At 29.4% G+C, this 19,410-nt stretch overlaps 5 protein-coding genes across 5 annotated transcripts; 3 read left to right on the forward strand and 2 right to left on the reverse strand.

The window, feature by feature from the left end:
• Window positions 1-365: 365 nt before the first annotated feature.
• On the forward strand, window positions 366-1,489 carry LOC119613882. The gene is made up of 2 exons (XM_037969952.1): window positions 366-438; window positions 507-1,489. The coding sequence occupies exon 2, from the start codon at window positions 539-541 to the stop codon at window positions 1,463-1,465; it is 927 nt and encodes a 308-aa protein (XP_037825880.1). The 5' UTR covers window positions 366-438; window positions 507-538; the 3' UTR covers window positions 1,466-1,489.
• Window positions 1,490-2,901: 1,412 nt separating this feature from the next.
• LOC119613881 (dynamin-1-like protein) lies at window positions 2,902-9,207 on the forward strand. Its single transcript, XM_037969950.1, has 7 exons — window positions 2,902-3,357; window positions 5,527-5,671; window positions 5,733-6,849; window positions 7,834-8,161; window positions 8,223-8,457; window positions 8,528-8,739; window positions 8,805-9,207. Exons 1-7 carry the CDS (start codon window positions 3,256-3,258, stop codon window positions 8,859-8,861), a joined length of 2,196 nt encoding a protein of 731 aa, XP_037825878.1. The 5' UTR covers window positions 2,902-3,255; the 3' UTR covers window positions 8,862-9,207.
• A 1,456-nt stretch (window positions 9,208-10,663) lies between these two features.
• On the reverse strand, window positions 10,664-11,600 carry LOC119613883 (actin-related protein 2/3 complex subunit 5-C). Its single transcript, XM_037969953.1, has 2 exons — window positions 11,214-11,600; window positions 10,664-11,148 (listed from the first exon to the last, which is right to left on the reverse strand). Exons 1-2 carry the CDS (start codon window positions 11,421-11,423, stop codon window positions 10,906-10,908), a joined length of 453 nt encoding a protein of 150 aa, XP_037825881.1. The 5' UTR covers window positions 11,424-11,600; the 3' UTR covers window positions 10,664-10,905.
• A 54-nt stretch (window positions 11,601-11,654) lies between these two features.
• On the forward strand, window positions 11,655-12,814 carry LOC119613884 (probable NADH dehydrogenase [ubiquinone] 1 alpha subcomplex subunit 12). Its single transcript, XM_037969954.1, has 5 exons — window positions 11,655-11,792; window positions 11,864-11,962; window positions 12,047-12,224; window positions 12,289-12,373; window positions 12,599-12,814. The coding sequence occupies exons 2-5, from the start codon at window positions 11,868-11,870 to the stop codon at window positions 12,670-12,672; spliced, it is 432 nt and encodes a 143-aa protein (XP_037825882.1). The 5' UTR covers window positions 11,655-11,792; window positions 11,864-11,867; the 3' UTR covers window positions 12,673-12,814.
• Window positions 12,815-12,929: 115 nt separating this feature from the next.
• On the reverse strand, window positions 12,930-14,922 carry LOC119613880 (early boundary activity protein 2). The gene has a single exon (XM_037969949.1). It carries the CDS (start codon window positions 13,764-13,766, stop codon window positions 12,930-12,932), a length of 837 nt encoding a protein of 278 aa, XP_037825877.1. The 5' UTR covers window positions 13,767-14,922.
• Between the last annotated feature and the right edge of the window lie 4,488 nt (window positions 14,923-19,410).

Here is a 19,410-nt window from a genome sequence, read left to right on the forward strand (position 1 = left end):
TCTTGACTATAGACCAGTCTATAGTCTTGACTATAGACCAGTCTATAGTCTTGACTATAGACCAGTCTATAGTCTTGACTATAGACCAGTCTATAGTCTTAACTATAGGCCTATTATAGTATTGTCTATAGGTCTTGAATATAGACCCGTCTATAGTATTGACTATAAATCAGTCTATAGCACTGACTATATATTTAAGAACAGTCTTATTGTCTTGATGTATAATAAACCTTAGATATAACAACTGTTTTTTCGCACAGTGCAAATTGATAAGGAATTTAATGTTAATGATAAGAGTTCTGTGAATTATTTCTTGAATAAGGGAAATAACCGCTAATACAATATCATATCTTTTTATTGGCTACTACATACTTGATATTTAAAATGTATACTACATACTTTCATTTGGCAGTGTTAATATAAGATTCGGACTACTAAGTAAGTAAATACATATTTTATTAATTTATAATTTGTATTAAACTTTTACGAAATATTTTCACTTTCAGCCATTTACGCCTTTTTCAAATTCTCTTTAAACATGTCAGAATTGAAAAAAGATGATGATTTCAAGCCAAAGTATATTCCCAATGCAACAACAATAACGAATGAAAATTTGGATATGTTCCCTAATGTCAAGTATTTTTTCGAAATGCTTGTCAAAGATACCAAAATAGAAAGTAAACATGTTGGCAGATCATTTCAATATGATGAAAGTGTTGAGAAAAATCGTTATTTTTCAGCCCATGGACTATTTATGGACTATTTTATACGAAAACATTTGTCCAATCAGTATAATATTAAAATAATGGATGTGCGTACTGAATACATTCTGGAAAATTCTGATAATTTCATTGTTGGAACAAATGAAACATTGCGGAATGCAATTGAGGAACATTACGAAATATTTAAAGATTCAAACACCAAGGCCATGGACATAATAAAAAGTATTAAAACTGTATCACTATCACATCTAATATTTTTTGGATACAATATACCGAAAAGTGATTATATTGTAAATGAGAATAATTTGCGAGAAATTATTCGTTATTTGGAACGACTTCCCTATAAGTCGGTCCACTTAAATCCCGGACTATACTGTGAATATTTTAATGCAGATGCCGATTTAATATTTGACAATGATGTTATATACGAAATAAAGACCTCTAAATTTAAATCCCTTACACGCGGTGAGTTCATCATACCGTTAAGTAAGTTTTATCAAACGATTATCTATGGATTTGGTTTCTACAAGATAACGGGCATAAAAGTAAAGAGATTTAAAATCTACAACCCCTTATTGGGTGATGAGTTCTCAATTGAGTTGGATAATATCGATTTCGAGTTATTCGAAAAAGTTCTTAAACGAGATGTTGCAGTTTACAGTCGTTACAAGGATCTTGTAATTAATGAAATGATTTTAGATTTTTCATTATTTAATGAGAATAAAAATGAAGAGGAGAAATAAATAATAATATTGTTATACATTTAAGTATTTGTTTAATTTAATTCTTGTTAAGAAATGTGCCGTAAAAGGAATGCTACCCTATAAACATCAGGGTGATATTTGAAATATAACTTAAATCAATTATTATTATTTTATATACATAGTATGTATGTATCTATGTATGTATATATGCCATCAGATTTTAATATGCCTCCAAATTTCTTTTATTATAGTTTATTACACGTGTAAGTAGTTCAATCTTTATTATTTTTCTTTATGGTTTCAATAAAACTGAATTAAAGTTCAAATAGTGTTAGCGTTGACATTTTGTAAATATTAAATATTTTCTAGTGATAATGAATTAATGAGTTAATAAACCTACACGTGACCAAAAGGTTAAAGAACATCTTAATAAGTGTAATTTATACACATAGTATATCCCGCAATAAAAATATTCAAGAAAGATTCTACTGGGGGAAAGGAGGTTAAATGTAATAATTGATTGGCAGTTTTTTAGTGATTACACTTAATTGATTAAGTGTTATTTTAAATAACGTTAATATTTTGGTTTTATTATTCCATCACTTTAATACAAATAAATATTACCAGTGGAAAAATAATGTTATTTTTTCAATTGGTGGAAAATAAAAATTAATCTAAATCTTATTTTTTCTATTTATTTATCTATCTATCTATCTATCTATCTATCTATCTATCTATCTATCTATCTATCTATCTATCTATCTATCTATCTATCTATCTATCTATCTACCTATCTATCTATCTATCTATCTATCTATCTATCTATCTATCTATCTATCTATCTATCTATCTATCTATCTATCTATCTATCTATCTATCTATCTATCTATCTATCTATCTATCTATCTATCTATCTATCTATATATCTATCTATCTATCTATCTATCTATCTATCTATCTATCTATCTATCTATCTATCTATCTATCTATCTATCTATCTATCTATCTATCTATCTATCTATCTATCTATCTATCTATCTATCTATCTATCTATCTATCTATCTATCTATCTATCTATCTATCTATCTATCTATCTATCTATCTATCTGTCTATCTGTCTATCTATCTATCTATCTTATTGGTCTACTTTACTACACTTATATTTTCAACTTATTTCATTTCTTTTCATACATCTTTATATACATATATGTATCACCCTGTTATAAATATGACGATTAAACACAGCTTGATAGTGAAATTTTTAATGAATTTTTATAACAAGCAGAAAAAGAAAATAATAATGTGGAACAAAAACAAAAAAAAAACAATATATCTGAATATTTATAAAATATTATAACCTATTTATAATAAAAAATAAACTGTTTTATTTAAAACTATATACTAATTAATACAACTCTGCTTGTTAAGCCTGAAAAATTTTCGTCGCCGGCGTTTTAGAAATTTATTCTGCGGCTATTCGTAGTTGGACCGGCGCAGGTCTCTGAAGAAAAAATAGAATTCTTTTGCTGAATGATTAATAAAATATTGCTTAAAAATTGCATATTAATTAAATAAAAATTAAAGAAATTTGTGTGTTTAAAATAAAAACAAGTGCTTTTAAAATTTTAGCACTTTATTCTGTAATAATTGTGATAAAATCTCTAAAGAAATATTAAATTTTCATAACATTTTTAACAAGGGGTGTAAAGAGTGAAAAAAATAAATTTGCAAATTCTATTTTTTGCATATTTTGTACGTCAAAATATTTAATGAAATTTTAAACAAGTGCTAAAGAAAAAAGGCCAGAAATTTTAATAAAACTAAAGAAAATGGAAGCTTTAATTCCGGTGATTAATAAACTACAAGATGTATTCAATACAGTTGGCTCCGATTCCATACAATTACCGCAAATTGTGGTCTTGGGCAGTCAGGTAAGCAAAAATAAAGATTATCAAAAAAATCTACTCAAGTACCTAAACTGATAGGTTTTTGTTTAATTGATTGTTTTGTAAAATTAATAGTTATATAATTTTTAAGTTACCGGCACACATGTCTAGAGCAGTTTTTATGCATTTTTCTATAATTTTGTAAGTTTTACTTAAAAAAAAAATCATGTTTTTTTGCCAGGTTTATGTAACAATAAATGACAAATGTTTTGATTCTGGTCTTTTAAGGAGGCGAAAAATGTAGAACGCGAAAGTAGAAAAAATCAATAATTCGCTTTGAAATGTAGGATGAAAAATATTCACACATACTTTTGGATACATATAAACATTTGTCTTGATAGGAGGGGGGCAAAGGCAAAAAACAACATTGTTTCGTTTTGTTATAAGTACCTATTTTTGTTGCTTTTGACGTGTCTAGTCACTAGACTCTAGTGTGTGCACTAAATGGGAATTTGTTGTTGTTTATTTTTGGTTTAGGGAGGTCTAATAATCAGCCGGCATTGTTGTGTTTATTTTAAATACAAACAATGTTATGTCTAAATTAATTGAAATTTGTATTAACACATTTACAGTAGATTTGGATATAATGATACAAAATTTTGCAGTGTAGTTTAAAATTTATAGTTCTAGTCGTAAATAAAGACAAGATAAGAGCCTAAACAATAGTCCTAAATTTGTTCAACACAATAGTCTAAACAATAACCAAAACTATAGACAAAACTAGGTATGACTAGGGTTCTATAAATCGACTTTCGAATAATCGAACAATCGACTTTTTGTCGAAAAGTCGAAGTTGACTATTTTGTTCCAAAAAAGTCGATAACATATTTTATAAAAAAAAGAAGACACTTGTAAATTTAATATGAAAACTAATGAAAACTTAAATTAAAAACAAAAAAATGTATTTTAATTTATACTAATTAATAAATAGAATATTTTAATGTTTATATTTATAAAAATTATATTAATTATTTTGCATCAGCTGTTTACACTTTTGCATTTCGTGCTTAAGTTTAAAATACCTCCATTGGGCGCTTAAACTCGCAAACTAAATAATACAAATAAATATTCCCAGTGGAAAATTAATGTTATTTTTTCAATTGGTGGAAAATAAAAATTAATCTAAATCTTATTTTTCTATTATCTATCAATCTATCTATCTATCTATCTATCTATCTATCTATCTATCTATCTATCTATCTATCTATCTATCTATCTATCTATCTATCTATCTATCTATCTATCTATCTATCTATCTATCTATCTATCTATCTATCTATCTATCTATCTATCTATCTATCTATCTATCTATCTATCTATCTATCTATCTATCAATCTATCTATCTATCTATCTATCTATCTATCTATCTATCTATATATCTATCTATATATCTATCTATCTATCTATCTATCTATCTATCTATCTATCTATCTATCTATCTATCTATCTATCTATCTATCTATCTATCAATCTATCTATTTATCTATCTATCAATCTAATCGGAATTATAAAAAATCTTTGTAGAACTAATAACAAAACGCCTTAGAACAGTCACACATTTATATCATTCTATTATTAAGCTCATTTCTCTGTTTCTTTTCTATTTTAATTCACAACTACTTTGAATTACAACTTTTATTTCCGCAGTTTATTTTAAAATTACCGCACCCTTTCTTTAAATCATTTTTCGTTTACATGTTGTTTGTTTTTTTTTATTATGTTTTCCTTCATTCTTTCTAAAATTTTTTGGTCACTGTTGTCACCTGTTAATTGTTTATTTATAATATTATTTTCAAATTCACTAATTGTTAATGGGTCAATGTTTTCAATTGATATCGTCACTTCGTTTTTTTTTTTTTTGCTTATTGATAAAAATAAATTTCATGATTTATGCTCTTTTGATTTATAAATAAAATTTTACGATAGATAAATACACACTGTTTAGTTTATTTTATGAAAATATGTTGTTATTTAAGACGTAGTCTTATAGGGAATTTTTTATTTAAAGTGGTTTTTAAAATCATGTATTTTTATTTGAGATCTAAAGCGTTTTGCTGTTACTCAATAAATTCCCTTCGGTTGGAAAAAATATTGAGTTTTTATAAGTTTTTAATTAGTCGGTCTTTATATTATGGAAATTTAAATCTTTACAGAGTTCTGGCAAAAGTTCCGTACTTGAAAGTTTGGTAGGACGTTCATTTTTGCCACGAGGAACTGGTATTGTTACACGTCGACCACTAATTTTACAACTTATACATTGTCCATTAGATGATCGCACCAATCGTTCAGCTGAAAATGGTATTTTTGCGTAAAATTATACAAAAATGTTATATTAAACACCCATTATTTACACATTTAGGCACCATGAACTTAGAAGAATGGGGTAAATTTTTACATACCAAAAAGATATTTACCGATTTCGATCAAATACGCACAGAAATTGAAGAAGAAACTGATCGTATTGCTGGCAGCAATAAAGGCATTTGTTCGGAAGCTATTAATTTGAAAATATTCTCTACACGTGTGGTAAATCTAACACTAGTCGATTTACCGGGTATAACGAAAGTCCCAGTGGGTGATCAACCCGAAGATATTGAACAACAGATCAAAGATTTGGTCTTAAAATACATAGAGAATCCCAATTCCATAATATTGGCTGTAACAGCGGCCAATACGGACATGGCAACAAGTGAAGCCTTAAAATTGGCTAAAGATGTGGATCCAGATGGTCGTCGTACTTTGGCGGTGGTGACCAAATTGGATTTGATGGATGCTGGCACAGATGCGATTGATATATTATGCGGTCGTGTTATACCCGTTAAATTGGGTATTATTGGTGTAATGAATCGTTCGCAACAGGACATTAAGGATAACAAAGATATTGAGGAGCAGTTAAAGGATGAGGCTGCTTTTCTACAACGCAAATATCCCACTTTAGCAACACGCAATGGCACACCTTATTTGGCTAAAACACTCAATCGTCTTCTCATGCATCATATTAGGGATTGTCTGCCCGATCTTAAGACTCGTGTTAATGTCATGTCCTCACAATTCCAATCACTTTTGCACTCGTACGGTGAAGATGTTTCGGATAAAAGTCAAACCCTTTTGCAAATTATAACTAAATTTGCCAGCGCTTATTGCTCCACCATTGAGGGCACAGCACGTAATATTGAGACCACTGAACTGTGTGGTGGTGCTCGCATTTGTTATATTTTCCATGAAACCTTCGGACGCACACTCGATTCTATACATCCTCTGTCGGGCCTTAGTAAAATGGATATACTAACGGCCATACGTAATGCTACTGGACCCAGACCGGCACTGTTCGTGCCCGAAGTCTCTTTCGAACTGCTAGTCAAAAGACAAATACGAAGGTTAGAGGAACCTTCTTTACGTTGTGTCGAATTGATACATGAAGAAATGCAGCGTATAGTGCAACACTGTGGCAATGAAGTGCAACAGGAAATGTTGAGGTAAGTTTTACTTAATTACTTACTTACTTACTTACTTACTTCCTTACTTACTTACTTACTTACTTACTTACTTACTTACTTACTTACTTACTTACTTACTTACTTACTTACTTACTTACTTACTTACGTACTTACTTACTTACTTACTTACTTACTTACTTACTTACTTACTTACTTACTTACTTACTTACTTACTTACTTACTTACTTACTTACTTACTTACTTACTTACTTACTTACTTACTTACTTACTTACTTCTACTTACTACTTACTTACTTACTTACTTACTTACTTACTTACTTACTTACTTACTTACTTACTACTTACTTACTTACTTACTTACTTACTTACTTACTACTTACTTACTTACTTTACTTACTTACTTACTTACTTACTTACTTACTACTTACTTACTTACTTACTTACTTACTTACTTACTTACTTACTTACTTACTTACTTACACTTACTTACTTACTTACTTACTTACTTACTTACTTACTTACTTACTTACTTACTTACTTACTTACTTACTTACTACTTACTTACTACTTACTTACTACTTACTTACTTACTTCTTACTTACTTACTTACTTCTTACTTACTTACTTACTTACTTACTTACTTACTTACTTACTTACTTACTTACTTACTTACTTACTTACTTACTTACTTACTTACTTACTTACTTACTACTACTGACTTACTTACTTACTGACTTACCTTACTTACTTACGTACTTACTTACTTACTTAACTTACTTACGTACTTACTTACTTACTTACTTACTTACTTACTTACTTACGTACTTACTTACTTACTTAACTTGACTTACTTACTTACGTACTTACTTACTACCTACTTACTTACTTACTTACTTACTTACTTACGTACTTAACTTACTTACTTACCTTACTTGACTTACTTACTACTTACTTACTTACTTCTTACTTACTTACTTACTTACTTACTTACTTATTTAGTAGATTCCCTAAACTGCACGAGAAAATTGTGGATGTGGTAACCACTCTGTTGCGTCGTCGCTTACCAGCCACTAATGTCATGGTTGAGAATTTAGTGGCCATCGAATTGGCCTATATCAATACCAAACATCCAGATTTTCATAAAGATGCCGCCTTAGTGCCTAGTCTCTTAAAGGCCGATAATATTATGGACCCTTATGGTCATCAACAGCAAAGACGTTCGAATACTCCCAGAGCGGTAAATTCCTCACCCCAAGTAATGGCACAACAGCAACAACAACAAAGAGAACAACAGCAACAACAACAGCAGCAACAAAATAACTTGGAACAAGTAAGTTTTCTTTCAAGATAGTGACTGATTTTCTTTCTTAATTTCCTTCCTTGTGTTTTAGAATCATGTCAACGAAAACTCAACACCCTCACATCCCAATAACTGGCTATCGAATATTTTACCTCCAGCCCCTACAAATAACCGTATTGAAAGTATTGAAAACTCTAATCAAAATACTCCACTACACAATGCTATGGTCAGTCCAGTTAAACCGGTTAATCTTTTACCCGATTTACCGGTGCATCAAAACTCCAGGCGTTTAACTGATAAAGAACAAAAGGATTGTGATGTTATTGGTAATACGAACGATTAAAACAAATAATTGAAGCTTTTTTCTAATGTTTGCAATTTATACTATTATTACAGAACGTTTGATTAAATCATATTTCTATATTGTGCGAAAATCCATACAAGATTCTGTACCAAAGGCCATTATGCATTTTCTAGTTAATTATGTTAAGGATAATTTACAAAGTGAATTAGTAACACATTTGTATAAATCGGAAAAAGTCGATACTTTACTCAACGAATCGGATCACATTGCCGTACGTCGAAAAGAAGCTGGTGATATGTTGAAGGTAAGTCCATGAATAACAATAATAATTACAAACATTTAACTCAAATTTTTTATTTTTCTTTTCAGGCCTTAACTCGTGCCAATCATATTATTAGCGAAATACGTGAAACCCACATGTGGTAGAGATACAATTTTACGCATTCACTTCGTACAATTTCATAAGAAAATAAATATCATCAATAAAAAAATACTACAATAACTACTACATAATTGTTCGAAAGTTAATATCTTGACGTAGGAGTTCAAAGGACGGATAATGTTATTATTGTTGTTCTTATTTTAAACTTGTCTTAATATTTTAATGAAACTTTAAAAACGTTGACGTTTAGTTTCATTATACATACATTTATTTTGCTTTTAATTTTCTTTCTTTTTTTATTATTTATGAAAACATCCATATATTTGTCTATTTCATTAAATTAAATAATTCATTTATACACTCTTCAACAGATACTCTTTAAAACAAAAACACTTCTTTTTTTTTCTTTAATTTTATTCAAATACAGTTTTTATGGTTGCCTTATTTAGTTACTGGTCTAAACGCTAAAAACAAGAAATTAAAGTATAAAATTAGTTTAAATGAATAATATAAACAAATTTGCATACTCCACAAGGTTTTGCTAAAATAAATAATGTCTAAAAAATTTATATTAAAGGATTACTAGATAGCAAAATTTGTCTAAAGTATTCTAGTCAAGGTATGTATTAATGCACGATTAACTGTTCGATTTTAAACGTCAAAATTTTCGAGAAAAGAAAAGGTCCTTCTTACTTATTTATTTACTTACTTACGTACTTACGTACTTACTACTACGGACGGACGTACTACTACGGACTTACTACTGACGACTACTGACTACTGACGACTTACGACTTACTTCTTGACTTACGTACGGACTTACGTACGACGTGTACTACTACGTACTTGACTGTACTTACTTACGTACTGACGTACTGTACTTACTTACTTACTTAACGTACTTACTTACTACTTACTTACTTACTTACTACTACTTATTACTTACTTACTTACTTACTTACTTTCTTACTTACTACTTACTTACTTACTTACTTACTTACTCACGCACTTACTCACTTGGAGATTATACTGTTATGTTTCTTGACCGGTTCTTGACTGAGGACATCTGTAAGCAACCTGTAACGTTCCTGAGGGCAGCATTAACATAGACACTGGTAAAGGAGTGTACCGTAGTAGACCAATGTTTTTCTTCGGATATGATAAAACATTCAACATTTTTTCAAACTAACTACCAAACATGTATTTCATTTTGCGACTCCAAAAAGTATGCGAATTCTGAATCCTTATAGATCGAGAAGTCCATTTTGCTACATATATTTATTGAAATCAAGTTCCTGAAGACGCCAGATATCCATAGACATAGGAGATATGAACAAAATTCCGAAAAATCTCATGATTTTAATTTTAATATAATATTTCGGATACTAATTCTTATACATGGTAATATGTCTATTAAAAGAAAGATATTCGGATGACCATTCATTTAATATACATTTTCTGAGGAAAATACCATTCGAGATATATCCAAAAATATCTAGCTATTTAATTGGTATCGTTTCTACTATTTTCCAGAAAATAAAATAAACTAAAATCCTTGGAATCTACCTACATCTACCTGTCTTGTCGATATCTCTTATGAATAATACTAGCTATGTACATACATATCTGCTTCATCCTATCAATAAAAGCGAGAGATTTCCGAGGGCCTTTTTTTCGCCTACTCTTTTTGACGGCTAACCATTGAAATATCTATTGGAGGCAAATACCTCCCATTGTCCATTATTATTAACATTGTCCCAAATTTTTTTAACGTAATATGTTATCTCTAAATGAGCTTAGCTCCTCCTCCTCTTAACAACACAAAACAGTGCAAAAACACATTTAATTTGTAGAGAAAAAAGAACAAAACACTTTTAATACTTTTTAAGTCCAAAAATCGCCTACAATTTACATAGCCACATGCGGAAACATAGTGCTCTCTTCATGGGGATGTAGGTATACAGCAACTTTTGTTTACATACAAAATCATACAATTATGACAAGACAAAAAAATCCATAAAAAATTTTATAAATTACAATTACATTAACAATTCCACTTTAACTATCGATCGTTCTTTGACAAGTGATTTATGCACGATTAGTGTCCGATAGTACACGCACAATACAGCCAACACCGCCCTTAGCAAAAGCTTTTTCATGCCACTGCAGTAAATGACCACTCGAACCCTCCGAAGGAATCTCAAAGCCGCGATAGATGTATTTCATTAAAACATCTAATAGATCGTTTTCATTTAAGGTCTCAACAGCCTGATCCATCTGTGAGGATTTTATAGATAGCAAAACCCTTAAAGTTAAGTTAAGGGCGTGGTCCTGTAAACGACAAAGTGGGCGTTAGTTTTTTTGTAGTATTTTGTTTTTTCCTGCCTAAGACTTACCTTGACATGCTGCTGTTTACATCTTAGGGGAGCATTTTGTAAAACCAAAAGCAAAGCCTCTATATACTTGCCCTGTGTTAGCAAAGTGGTAATTTCATTTTCATCGAGTTGTGCCACAGCGGAATCGGCTTCGTCTTCTCTGAAATTGTCTTCATTATATTGATCAACATCGATTTTACGGAATGCAGAGCTGGAGGTATTTTTGGCCATTGTTATAAACAGTCTTTTTTATGTTGTTATTAAAATTTTCAGGGAATATTTTAAATAATTCCTTTTAATTTTTAGTTTTTAGTATTTTTTTACAAAGATAAAAACAATTGTAAATGAATCACTTATAAAATCAAGAAGAGGAATTGCCGAATATGGAGCAAAGAGCTGCGGCGTTCAAATTTAAAGGCGGCGGCTTAAAATCATCTTTGTCAAAATGACATTCAACTTGGAAAAAAATAACAATAACATGGCTGTGTTTCATAATTATATGAAAAATGCAACTCTGTAAATAATTGTGTTGTTGTTTTTGTAAATTGTCAAAAACCAGCTGTTTGTTTGAACGTTTTCGCAGCACCGTCTAGCAGACAGGTAAAATATTTCGATATTTTCTTGAAAATTTTAGAAATTATTAACTAAATTGTTCTTTTTATTACATTTAGGAAAATGTCAAAGTATCTGGGCCTGGACCGTTTGGGTAAACTATATCAGATTGTACGCCAAAATGGTGGTCTGAAAAATACCTACTTGAAATTATATAGGCAAGTATATGTTCCAAATTCTTATATAATTTTTATTTGTAAATGTTTTGTTTAATTTTTGCCAAATATTTTTGTTATTTGCAGAACCGATGATTTGAAATTGGGCACCCTGGTGGGCACTGATAAATATGGTAATAAATATTACGAGAATCCCTATTATTTCTATGGCAGAAATCGTTGGGTAGAATTTTCCGATGTCGCCGGCATGGACTATGATGGCTCTCAAATACCCGCTGATTGGTTCGGTTGGATGCATTATAAGGTGAGTTTGAAAGGAGAATGGATGTTATTTGTGTTTTCTGAATATAAAATCTTGTTGTTTTCAGACCGATCTTCCACCAATTCGTGACGGTAATCGCCCCAAATACAAGTGGATGGCTGATCACAGTGAGAACCATTCCGGAACTCAAGGTAAGTGTGTTTTAGAACTAGAACTAAACATGAACTGAAATAGAACTGAACTAGAAATAAACTAGAACTGTACTAGAATTTATAGTCTAGAAATTAACCAGTACTAAACTGAACTAGAACTAAACTGGAATTGAACTGTATTAAAATTAAATAGAACGTCTGATATGTAAATTATTGACCATTATTTACTTGATACTAAAAATTTTCTTTTCTTTATTTTTCTAGAGGCATACATGCCCTACAGTACCACTCGGCCAAAGATTGAAGCCTGGGATCCTAAAAAGTCGGGCAACAAGTAAAAATCGCTCGCACTAGTGTTCCGAAACAAGAAAAGTTTTCTGTGTAGTTTAAATATAGAAATAAATTTGTTGAAAATATAAAAATAATGCAATGAAACGCAAATAATAAAACAAAAGATCATTTCTTTTACAAACTCTTAAATTTAAATTTTTTATTAAAAAAATCACACAGTAAAAAAAACATAACTTAACATTAAAATACATATTTACAAAAGTGTATTGAATTAAATTCATCCTTATTACCGTTTAAATTTAAACTAATTCACAACTTGCGAAGATTCCAATTGTTTTTGATGGCGTCTCTTGTACTTTTTTGAAGTATCGGAACATTTAGTGGTGATGGCTGCTCTAATTTCTCGTTCGGTGCACTTGAACTTGGAGCGTACGCAGTGTATGATATCGGCTGCCTTAATGGGATCCAATTGCATTTTTGCCGGTCTTTCGCGGCCATAAAAGGCGGGCGATGGTTTGCCAGTTAGAGTGTGCGTAGCCAAAACATCACTGCTAAAGACAAAACCCAAAAGTTGGCGTGTGGCCGATGCAGCTGAGGACCAAATGATGCTGTTGTAGGAAAGCACATCAACTTGTGTACCATTAGGGCCCAAAATAATGTTTTCATCAACTTGTTGAGGATATTGCTGGCTTTGCTCCTCCTCTGGCAACGACATGTCCTCATCATCCACGGAAAATTCTTGATCGTCATCAATTATTTTGCGTTTGGCAGAAACTTTTTGGCATCTCTTAAATCTGGTATTTTCTTGTTCGCCGGAAGAGGAAGACGAGGGCGATGCAGAAGATAAGGGTAGCGGTGGCGAAGAAGATGCTGAGGATATACCCGACGACGTATTGGAAAAGGCATAATTATGATCCGCTAAAAAGGCCGGAACTTTGGGTGATATTTGCTCTTCCTCCGTGGAATGTGTTTTGCAATTTTCCGTTATTTGATTGATGATAACTTTTAGACGTTCAAACATGGATGTACTTTGTGACTGACGTTGTACAAGTAAATCTATACGCAAATCAAAGCCTATATAATGTGCCATTTTCGAATCAGCTGCAGATAGATTTTTATCTAAGATTTCTTGCAAAGTCATGTTTGGATATTTATTATAGGAAAATGTATTTAATTTTAGTTTACTCTCGAAGATGTTCTAAACTGAACTGTGCTCTATTCATTCAAATGTCTGGTATATATAGCAAAAACACTAAACTCCTGTCGCTGTTCTAACTAACTAGCAACCTGTCCTTTTTCTAAGCTAACAGGTATTTTAGGTATTTATTGTTATTTTTACAATCCATATAGAGTATGTATGTATGTCCGTCTATCTACTGATTTGCATTTTAACTAATCCTTTAGTCTACCTGTTTAGTTTAACTAGTTGCACCTTTTAAGAACAGATGCTACTTACTTGCACACACATTTTCGGATTGGATCGTGAACGCGTATTAATTGTAGTTGTTGGTGACATAAAAAAAAACAAAGAACAACATTTATGACATGAATGATCTTGAATGTGCACAATAATGCAAAAATCTCTGCATAAACTTCAATGATCTTTATTAACACTTGTTGTTGGTTGTTTGATCGGTCGGTCGGTTAGTTGGTAGAACGTTCAGTTGTACATGAGACCACCAACCGTTTTGTTATGTTCTGTGGGCGTGTATGAATGACAATATGTTTGTATACCTTGAGCGGTATAACGCTTTACCAAACAAAGTAGAGGATCCTTCAAAGAAATCATACTTTTTTCTTTTGTATTTGAAGATCATTGTATTCGAATTATTTTTCATAATCTTTTTTCTAAACTTACACTTTGCATCTGCTCAGCGGACTATAGAAGTACATATTCCACACACAAAAAACATGGTATATGTTTAGACAAAAGCAACAGGATTTTAAATGGTTATACATATATTTAAAATCTATTATTTAAATACGTGTGTATATTTACAATATATAATATTTTTTGCAATAGAAACTTTAACTTTTTTTGTTTTTACAATTTGCGTCTTAAATTACATTTAAATTTAATTATTATATATTCTAATTTAATTATTATTAGTAATTTGTATATTATTTAAACTAGCTAAAGTTTTTAAGTAAACGATTCTTTGTCGTACTCGAGATTTTCTCACATCCAATTTATGCAAGGTCTGTAATAAAAATTGACCTTCTTTTTGCATCACTAGCTCCAATTGTTGTAGTTTCCTAAAGGTTTCTTCTCTTTTCTGACCGAGAAATATAGAGTTATTCTGGAATGATATTGAAAATTTTAAATTTTTTAGATATTTCGACAGATAGATAGGTAGATAGATAGATAGATAGATAGATAGATAGATAGATAGATAGATAGATAGATAGATAGATAGATAGATAGATAGATAGATAGATAGATAGATAGATAGATAGATAGATAGATAGATAGATAGATAGATAGATAGATAGATAGATAGATAGATAGATAGTAGATAGATGATATAGATATATAGGTAGATAGATACATAGATAGATAGGTAGATAGATAGATAGATAGATAGATAGATAGATAGATAGATAGATAGATAGATAGATAGATAGATAGATAGAGATAGATAGATAGATAGATAGATAGATAGATAGATAGATAGATAGATAGATAGATAGATAGATAGATAGATAGATAGATAGGTAGATACATAGATAGATAGATAGATAGATAGATACATAGATATATAGATAGATAGATAGATAGATAGATAGATAGATAGATAGATAGATAGATAGATAGATAGATAGATAGATAGATAGATAGATAGGTAGTAGATAGATAGATAGATAGATAGATAGATAGGTAGATAGATAGATAGATAGATAGATAGATAGATAGATAGATAGATAGATAGATAGATAGATAGATAGATAGATAGATAGATAGAGATAGATAGATAGATAGATAGATAGATAGATAGATAGATAGATAGATAGATAGATAGATAGATAGATAGATAGATAGATAGATAGTAAGTAGATAGATAGAGATAGATATAGATAGATAGATAGATAGATAGATAGATAGATAGATAGATAGATAGATAGATAGATAGATAGATAGATAGATAGATAGATAGAGATAGATAATAGATAGAGATAGATAGATAGATAGATAGATAGATAGATAGATAGATAGATAGATAGATAGATAGATAGATAGATAGATAGATAGATAGATAGATAGATAGATAGATAGGATAGATATAGATAGATAGATAGATAGATAGATAGATAGATAGATAGATAGATAGATAGATAGATAGATAGATAGATAGATAGATAGATAGATAGATAGATAGATAGATAGATAGTAGTAGATAGATAGAGATAGATAGATAGATAGATAAGATAGATAGATAGATAGATAGATAGATAGATAGATAGATAGATAGATAGATAGATAGATAGATAGATAGATAGATAGATAGATAGATAGAAGTAGATAGATAGATAGATAGATAGATAGATAGATAGATAGATAGATAGATAGATAGATAGATAGATAGATAGATAGATAGATAGATAGATAGATAGAGATAGATAGATAGATAGATAGATAGATAGAGATAGATAGATAGATAGATAGATAGATAGATAGATAGATAGATAGATAGATAGATAGATAGATAGATAGATAGATAGATAGATAGATAGATAGATAGATAGATAGATAGATAGATAGATAGATAGATAGATAGATAGATAGATAGATAGATAGATAGATAGATAGATAGATAGATAGATAGATAGATAGATAGATAGATAGATAGATAGATAGATAGATAGATAGATAGATAGATAGATAGATAGATAGATAGATAGATAGATAGATAGATAGATAGATAGATAGATAGATAGATAGAGATAGATAGATAGATAGATAGATAGATAGATAGATAGATAGTAGATAGATAGATAGATAGTAGATAGATAGATAGATAGATAGATAGATAGATAGATAGATAGATAGATAGATAGATAGATAGATAGATAGATAGATAGATAGATAGATAGATAGATAGATAGATAGATAGATAGATAGATAGATAGATAGATAGATAGATAGATAGATAGATAGATAGATAGATAGATAGATAGATAGATAGATAGATAGATAGATAGATAGATAGATAGATAGATAGATAGATAGATAGATAGATAGATAGATAGATAGATAGATAGATAGATAGATAGATAGATAGATAGATAGATAGATAGATAGAGATAGATAGATAGATAGATAGATAGATAGATAGATAGATAGATAGATAGTAGATAGATAGATAGATAGATAGATAGATAGATAGATAGATAGATAGATAGATAGATAGATAGATAGATAGATAGTAAGTAGATAGATAGATAGATAGATAGATAGAAGATAGATAGATAGATAGATAGATAGATAGATAGATAGATAGAGATAGATAGATAGAGATAGATAGATAGATAGATAGATAGATAGATAGATAGATAGATAGATAGATAGATAGATAGATAGATAGATAGATAGATAGATAGATAGATAGATAGATAGATAGATAGATAGATAGATAGATAGATAGATAGATAGTAGATAGATAGATAGATAGATAGATAGATAGATAGATAGAAGAGATAGATAGATAGATAGAGAGATAGATAGATAGATAGATAGATAGATAGATAGATAGATAGATAGATAGATAGATAGATAGATAGATAGATAGATAGATAGATAGATAGATAGATAGATAGATAGATAGATAGAAGTAGATAGATAGATAGATAGATAGATAGATAGATAGATAGATAGATAGATAGATAGATAGATAGGTAGATAATAGATAGATAGATAGATAGATAGATAGATAGATAGATAGATAGATAGATAGATAGATAGATAGATAGATAGATAGAGATAGATAGAGTAGATACATAGATAGATAGATAGATAGATAGATAGATAGATAGATAGATAGATAGATAGATAGATAGATAGATAGATAGATAGATAGATAGATAGATAGATAGAGATAGATAGATAGATAGATAGATAGATAGATAGATAGATAGATAGATAGATAGATAGATAGATAGATAGTAGTAGATAGATAGATAGATAGATAGATAGTAGATAGATAGATAGATAGATAGATAGATAGATAGATAGATAGATAGATAGATAGATAGATAGATAGATAGATAGATAGATAGATAGATAGATAGATAGATAGATAGATAGATAGATAGATAGATAGATAGATAGATAGATAGATAGATAGATAGATAGATAGATAGATAGTAAGTAGAGATAGATAGATAGATAGATAGATAGATAGATAGATAGATAGATAGATAGATAGATATAGATAGATAGATAGATAGATAGATAGATAGATAGATAGATAGATAGATAGATAGATAGATAGATAGATAGATAGAGATAGATAGATAGATAGATAGATAGATAGATAGATAGATAGATAGATAGATAGATAGATAGATAGATAGATAGATAGATAGATAGATAGATAGATAGATAGATAGATAGATAGATAGATAGATAGATAGATAGATAGATAGATAGATAGATAGATAGATAGATAGATAGATAGATAGATGATAGATAGATAGATAGATAGATAGATAGATAGATAGATAGATAGATAGATAGATAGATAGATAGATAGATAGATAGATAGATAGATAGATAGATAGATAGATAGATAGATAGATAGATAGATAGATAGATAGGTAAGTAGATAGATAGATAGATAGATAGATAGATAGAGATAGATAGAAGTAGATAGGTAGATAGATAGATAGATAGATAGATAGATAGATAGATAGATAGATAGATAGATAGAGTAGATAGATAGATAGATAGATAGATAGATAGATAGATAGATAGAAGATACATAGATAGATAGATAGATAGATACATAGATAGATAGATAGATAGATAGATAGATAGATAGATAGATAGAGTAGATAGATAGATAGATAGATAGATAGATAGATAGATAGATAGATAGATAGATAGATAGATAGATAGATAGATAGATAGATAGATAGATAGATAGATAGATAGAGATAGATAGATAGATAGATAGATAGATAGATAGATAGATAGATAGATAGATAGATAGATAGATAGATAGATAGATAGATAGATAGATAGATAGATAGATAGATAGATAGATAGATAGATAGATAGATAGATAGATAGATAGATAGATAGATAGAATAGATAGATAGATAGATAGATAGATAGATAGATAGATAGATAGATAGATAGATAGATAGATAGATAGATAGATAGATAGATAGATAGATAGTAGATAGATAGATAGATAGATAGATAGATAGATAGATAGATAGATAGATAGATAGATAGATAGATAGATAGATAGATAGATAGATAGATAGATAGATAGATAGATAGATAGATAGATAGATAGATAGATAGATAGATAGATAGATAGATAGATAGATAGATAGATAGATAGAAGTAGATAGATAGATAGATAGATAGATAGATAGATAGATAGATAGATAGATAGATAGATAGATAGATAGATAGATAGATAGATAGATAGATAGATAGATAGATAGATAGATAGATAGATAGATAGATAGATAGATAGATAGATAGATAGATAGATAGATAGATAGATAGATAGATAGATAGATAGATAGATAGATAGATAGATAGATAGATAGAG

The sequence above is a fragment of the Lucilia sericata genome, unplaced genomic scaffold (assembly GCF_015586225.1).
Source record: "Lucilia sericata isolate MDLA Ls3-8-SP2 unplaced genomic scaffold, ASM1558622v1 Contig002401F_arrow, whole genome shotgun sequence".
NCBI lineage: Eukaryota > Metazoa > Arthropoda > Insecta > Diptera > Calliphoridae > Lucilia > Lucilia sericata.

What these genes read in the sequence shown, in the direction of transcription:
- LOC119613880 (XM_037969949.1), bottom strand. Translation starts at nt 13,766, where the DNA reads ATGACTTTGCAAGAAATCTTAGATAAAAATCTATCTGCAGCTGATTCG.
- LOC119613884 (XM_037969954.1), top strand. Translation starts at nt 11,868, where the DNA reads ATGTCAAAGTATCTGGGCCTGGACCGTTTGGGTAAACTATATCAGATT. An exon ending in ACCTACTTGAAATTATATAG is followed by an intron (nt 11,963 to 12,046) that starts GCAAGTATATGT and finishes TGTTATTTGCAG; the next exon opens with AACCGATGATTTGAAATTGG. An exon ending in GAACCATTCCGGAACTCAAG is followed by an intron (nt 12,374 to 12,598) that starts GTAAGTGTGTTT and finishes TTATTTTTCTAG; the next exon opens with AGGCATACATGCCCTACAGT.
- LOC119613882 (XM_037969952.1), top strand. Translation starts at nt 539, where the DNA reads ATGTCAGAATTGAAAAAAGATGATGATTTCAAGCCAAAGTATATTCCC.
- LOC119613883 (XM_037969953.1), bottom strand. Translation starts at nt 11,423, where the DNA reads ATGGCCAAAAATACCTCCAGCTCTGCATTCCGTAAAATCGATGTTGAT. An exon ending in GTAAACAGCAGCATGTCAAG is followed by an intron (nt 11,149 to 11,213) that starts GTAAGTCTTAGG and finishes TGTCGTTTACAG; the next exon opens with GACCACGCCCTTAACTTAAC.
- LOC119613881 (XM_037969950.1), top strand. Translation starts at nt 3,256, where the DNA reads ATGGAAGCTTTAATTCCGGTGATTAATAAACTACAAGATGTATTCAAT. An exon ending in AAAGGATTGTGATGTTATTG is followed by an intron (nt 8,458 to 8,527) that starts GTAATACGAACG and finishes CTATTATTACAG; the next exon opens with AACGTTTGATTAAATCATAT. An exon ending in AAGCTGGTGATATGTTGAAG is followed by an intron (nt 8,740 to 8,804) that starts GTAAGTCCATGA and finishes TTTTCTTTTCAG; the next exon opens with GCCTTAACTCGTGCCAATCA.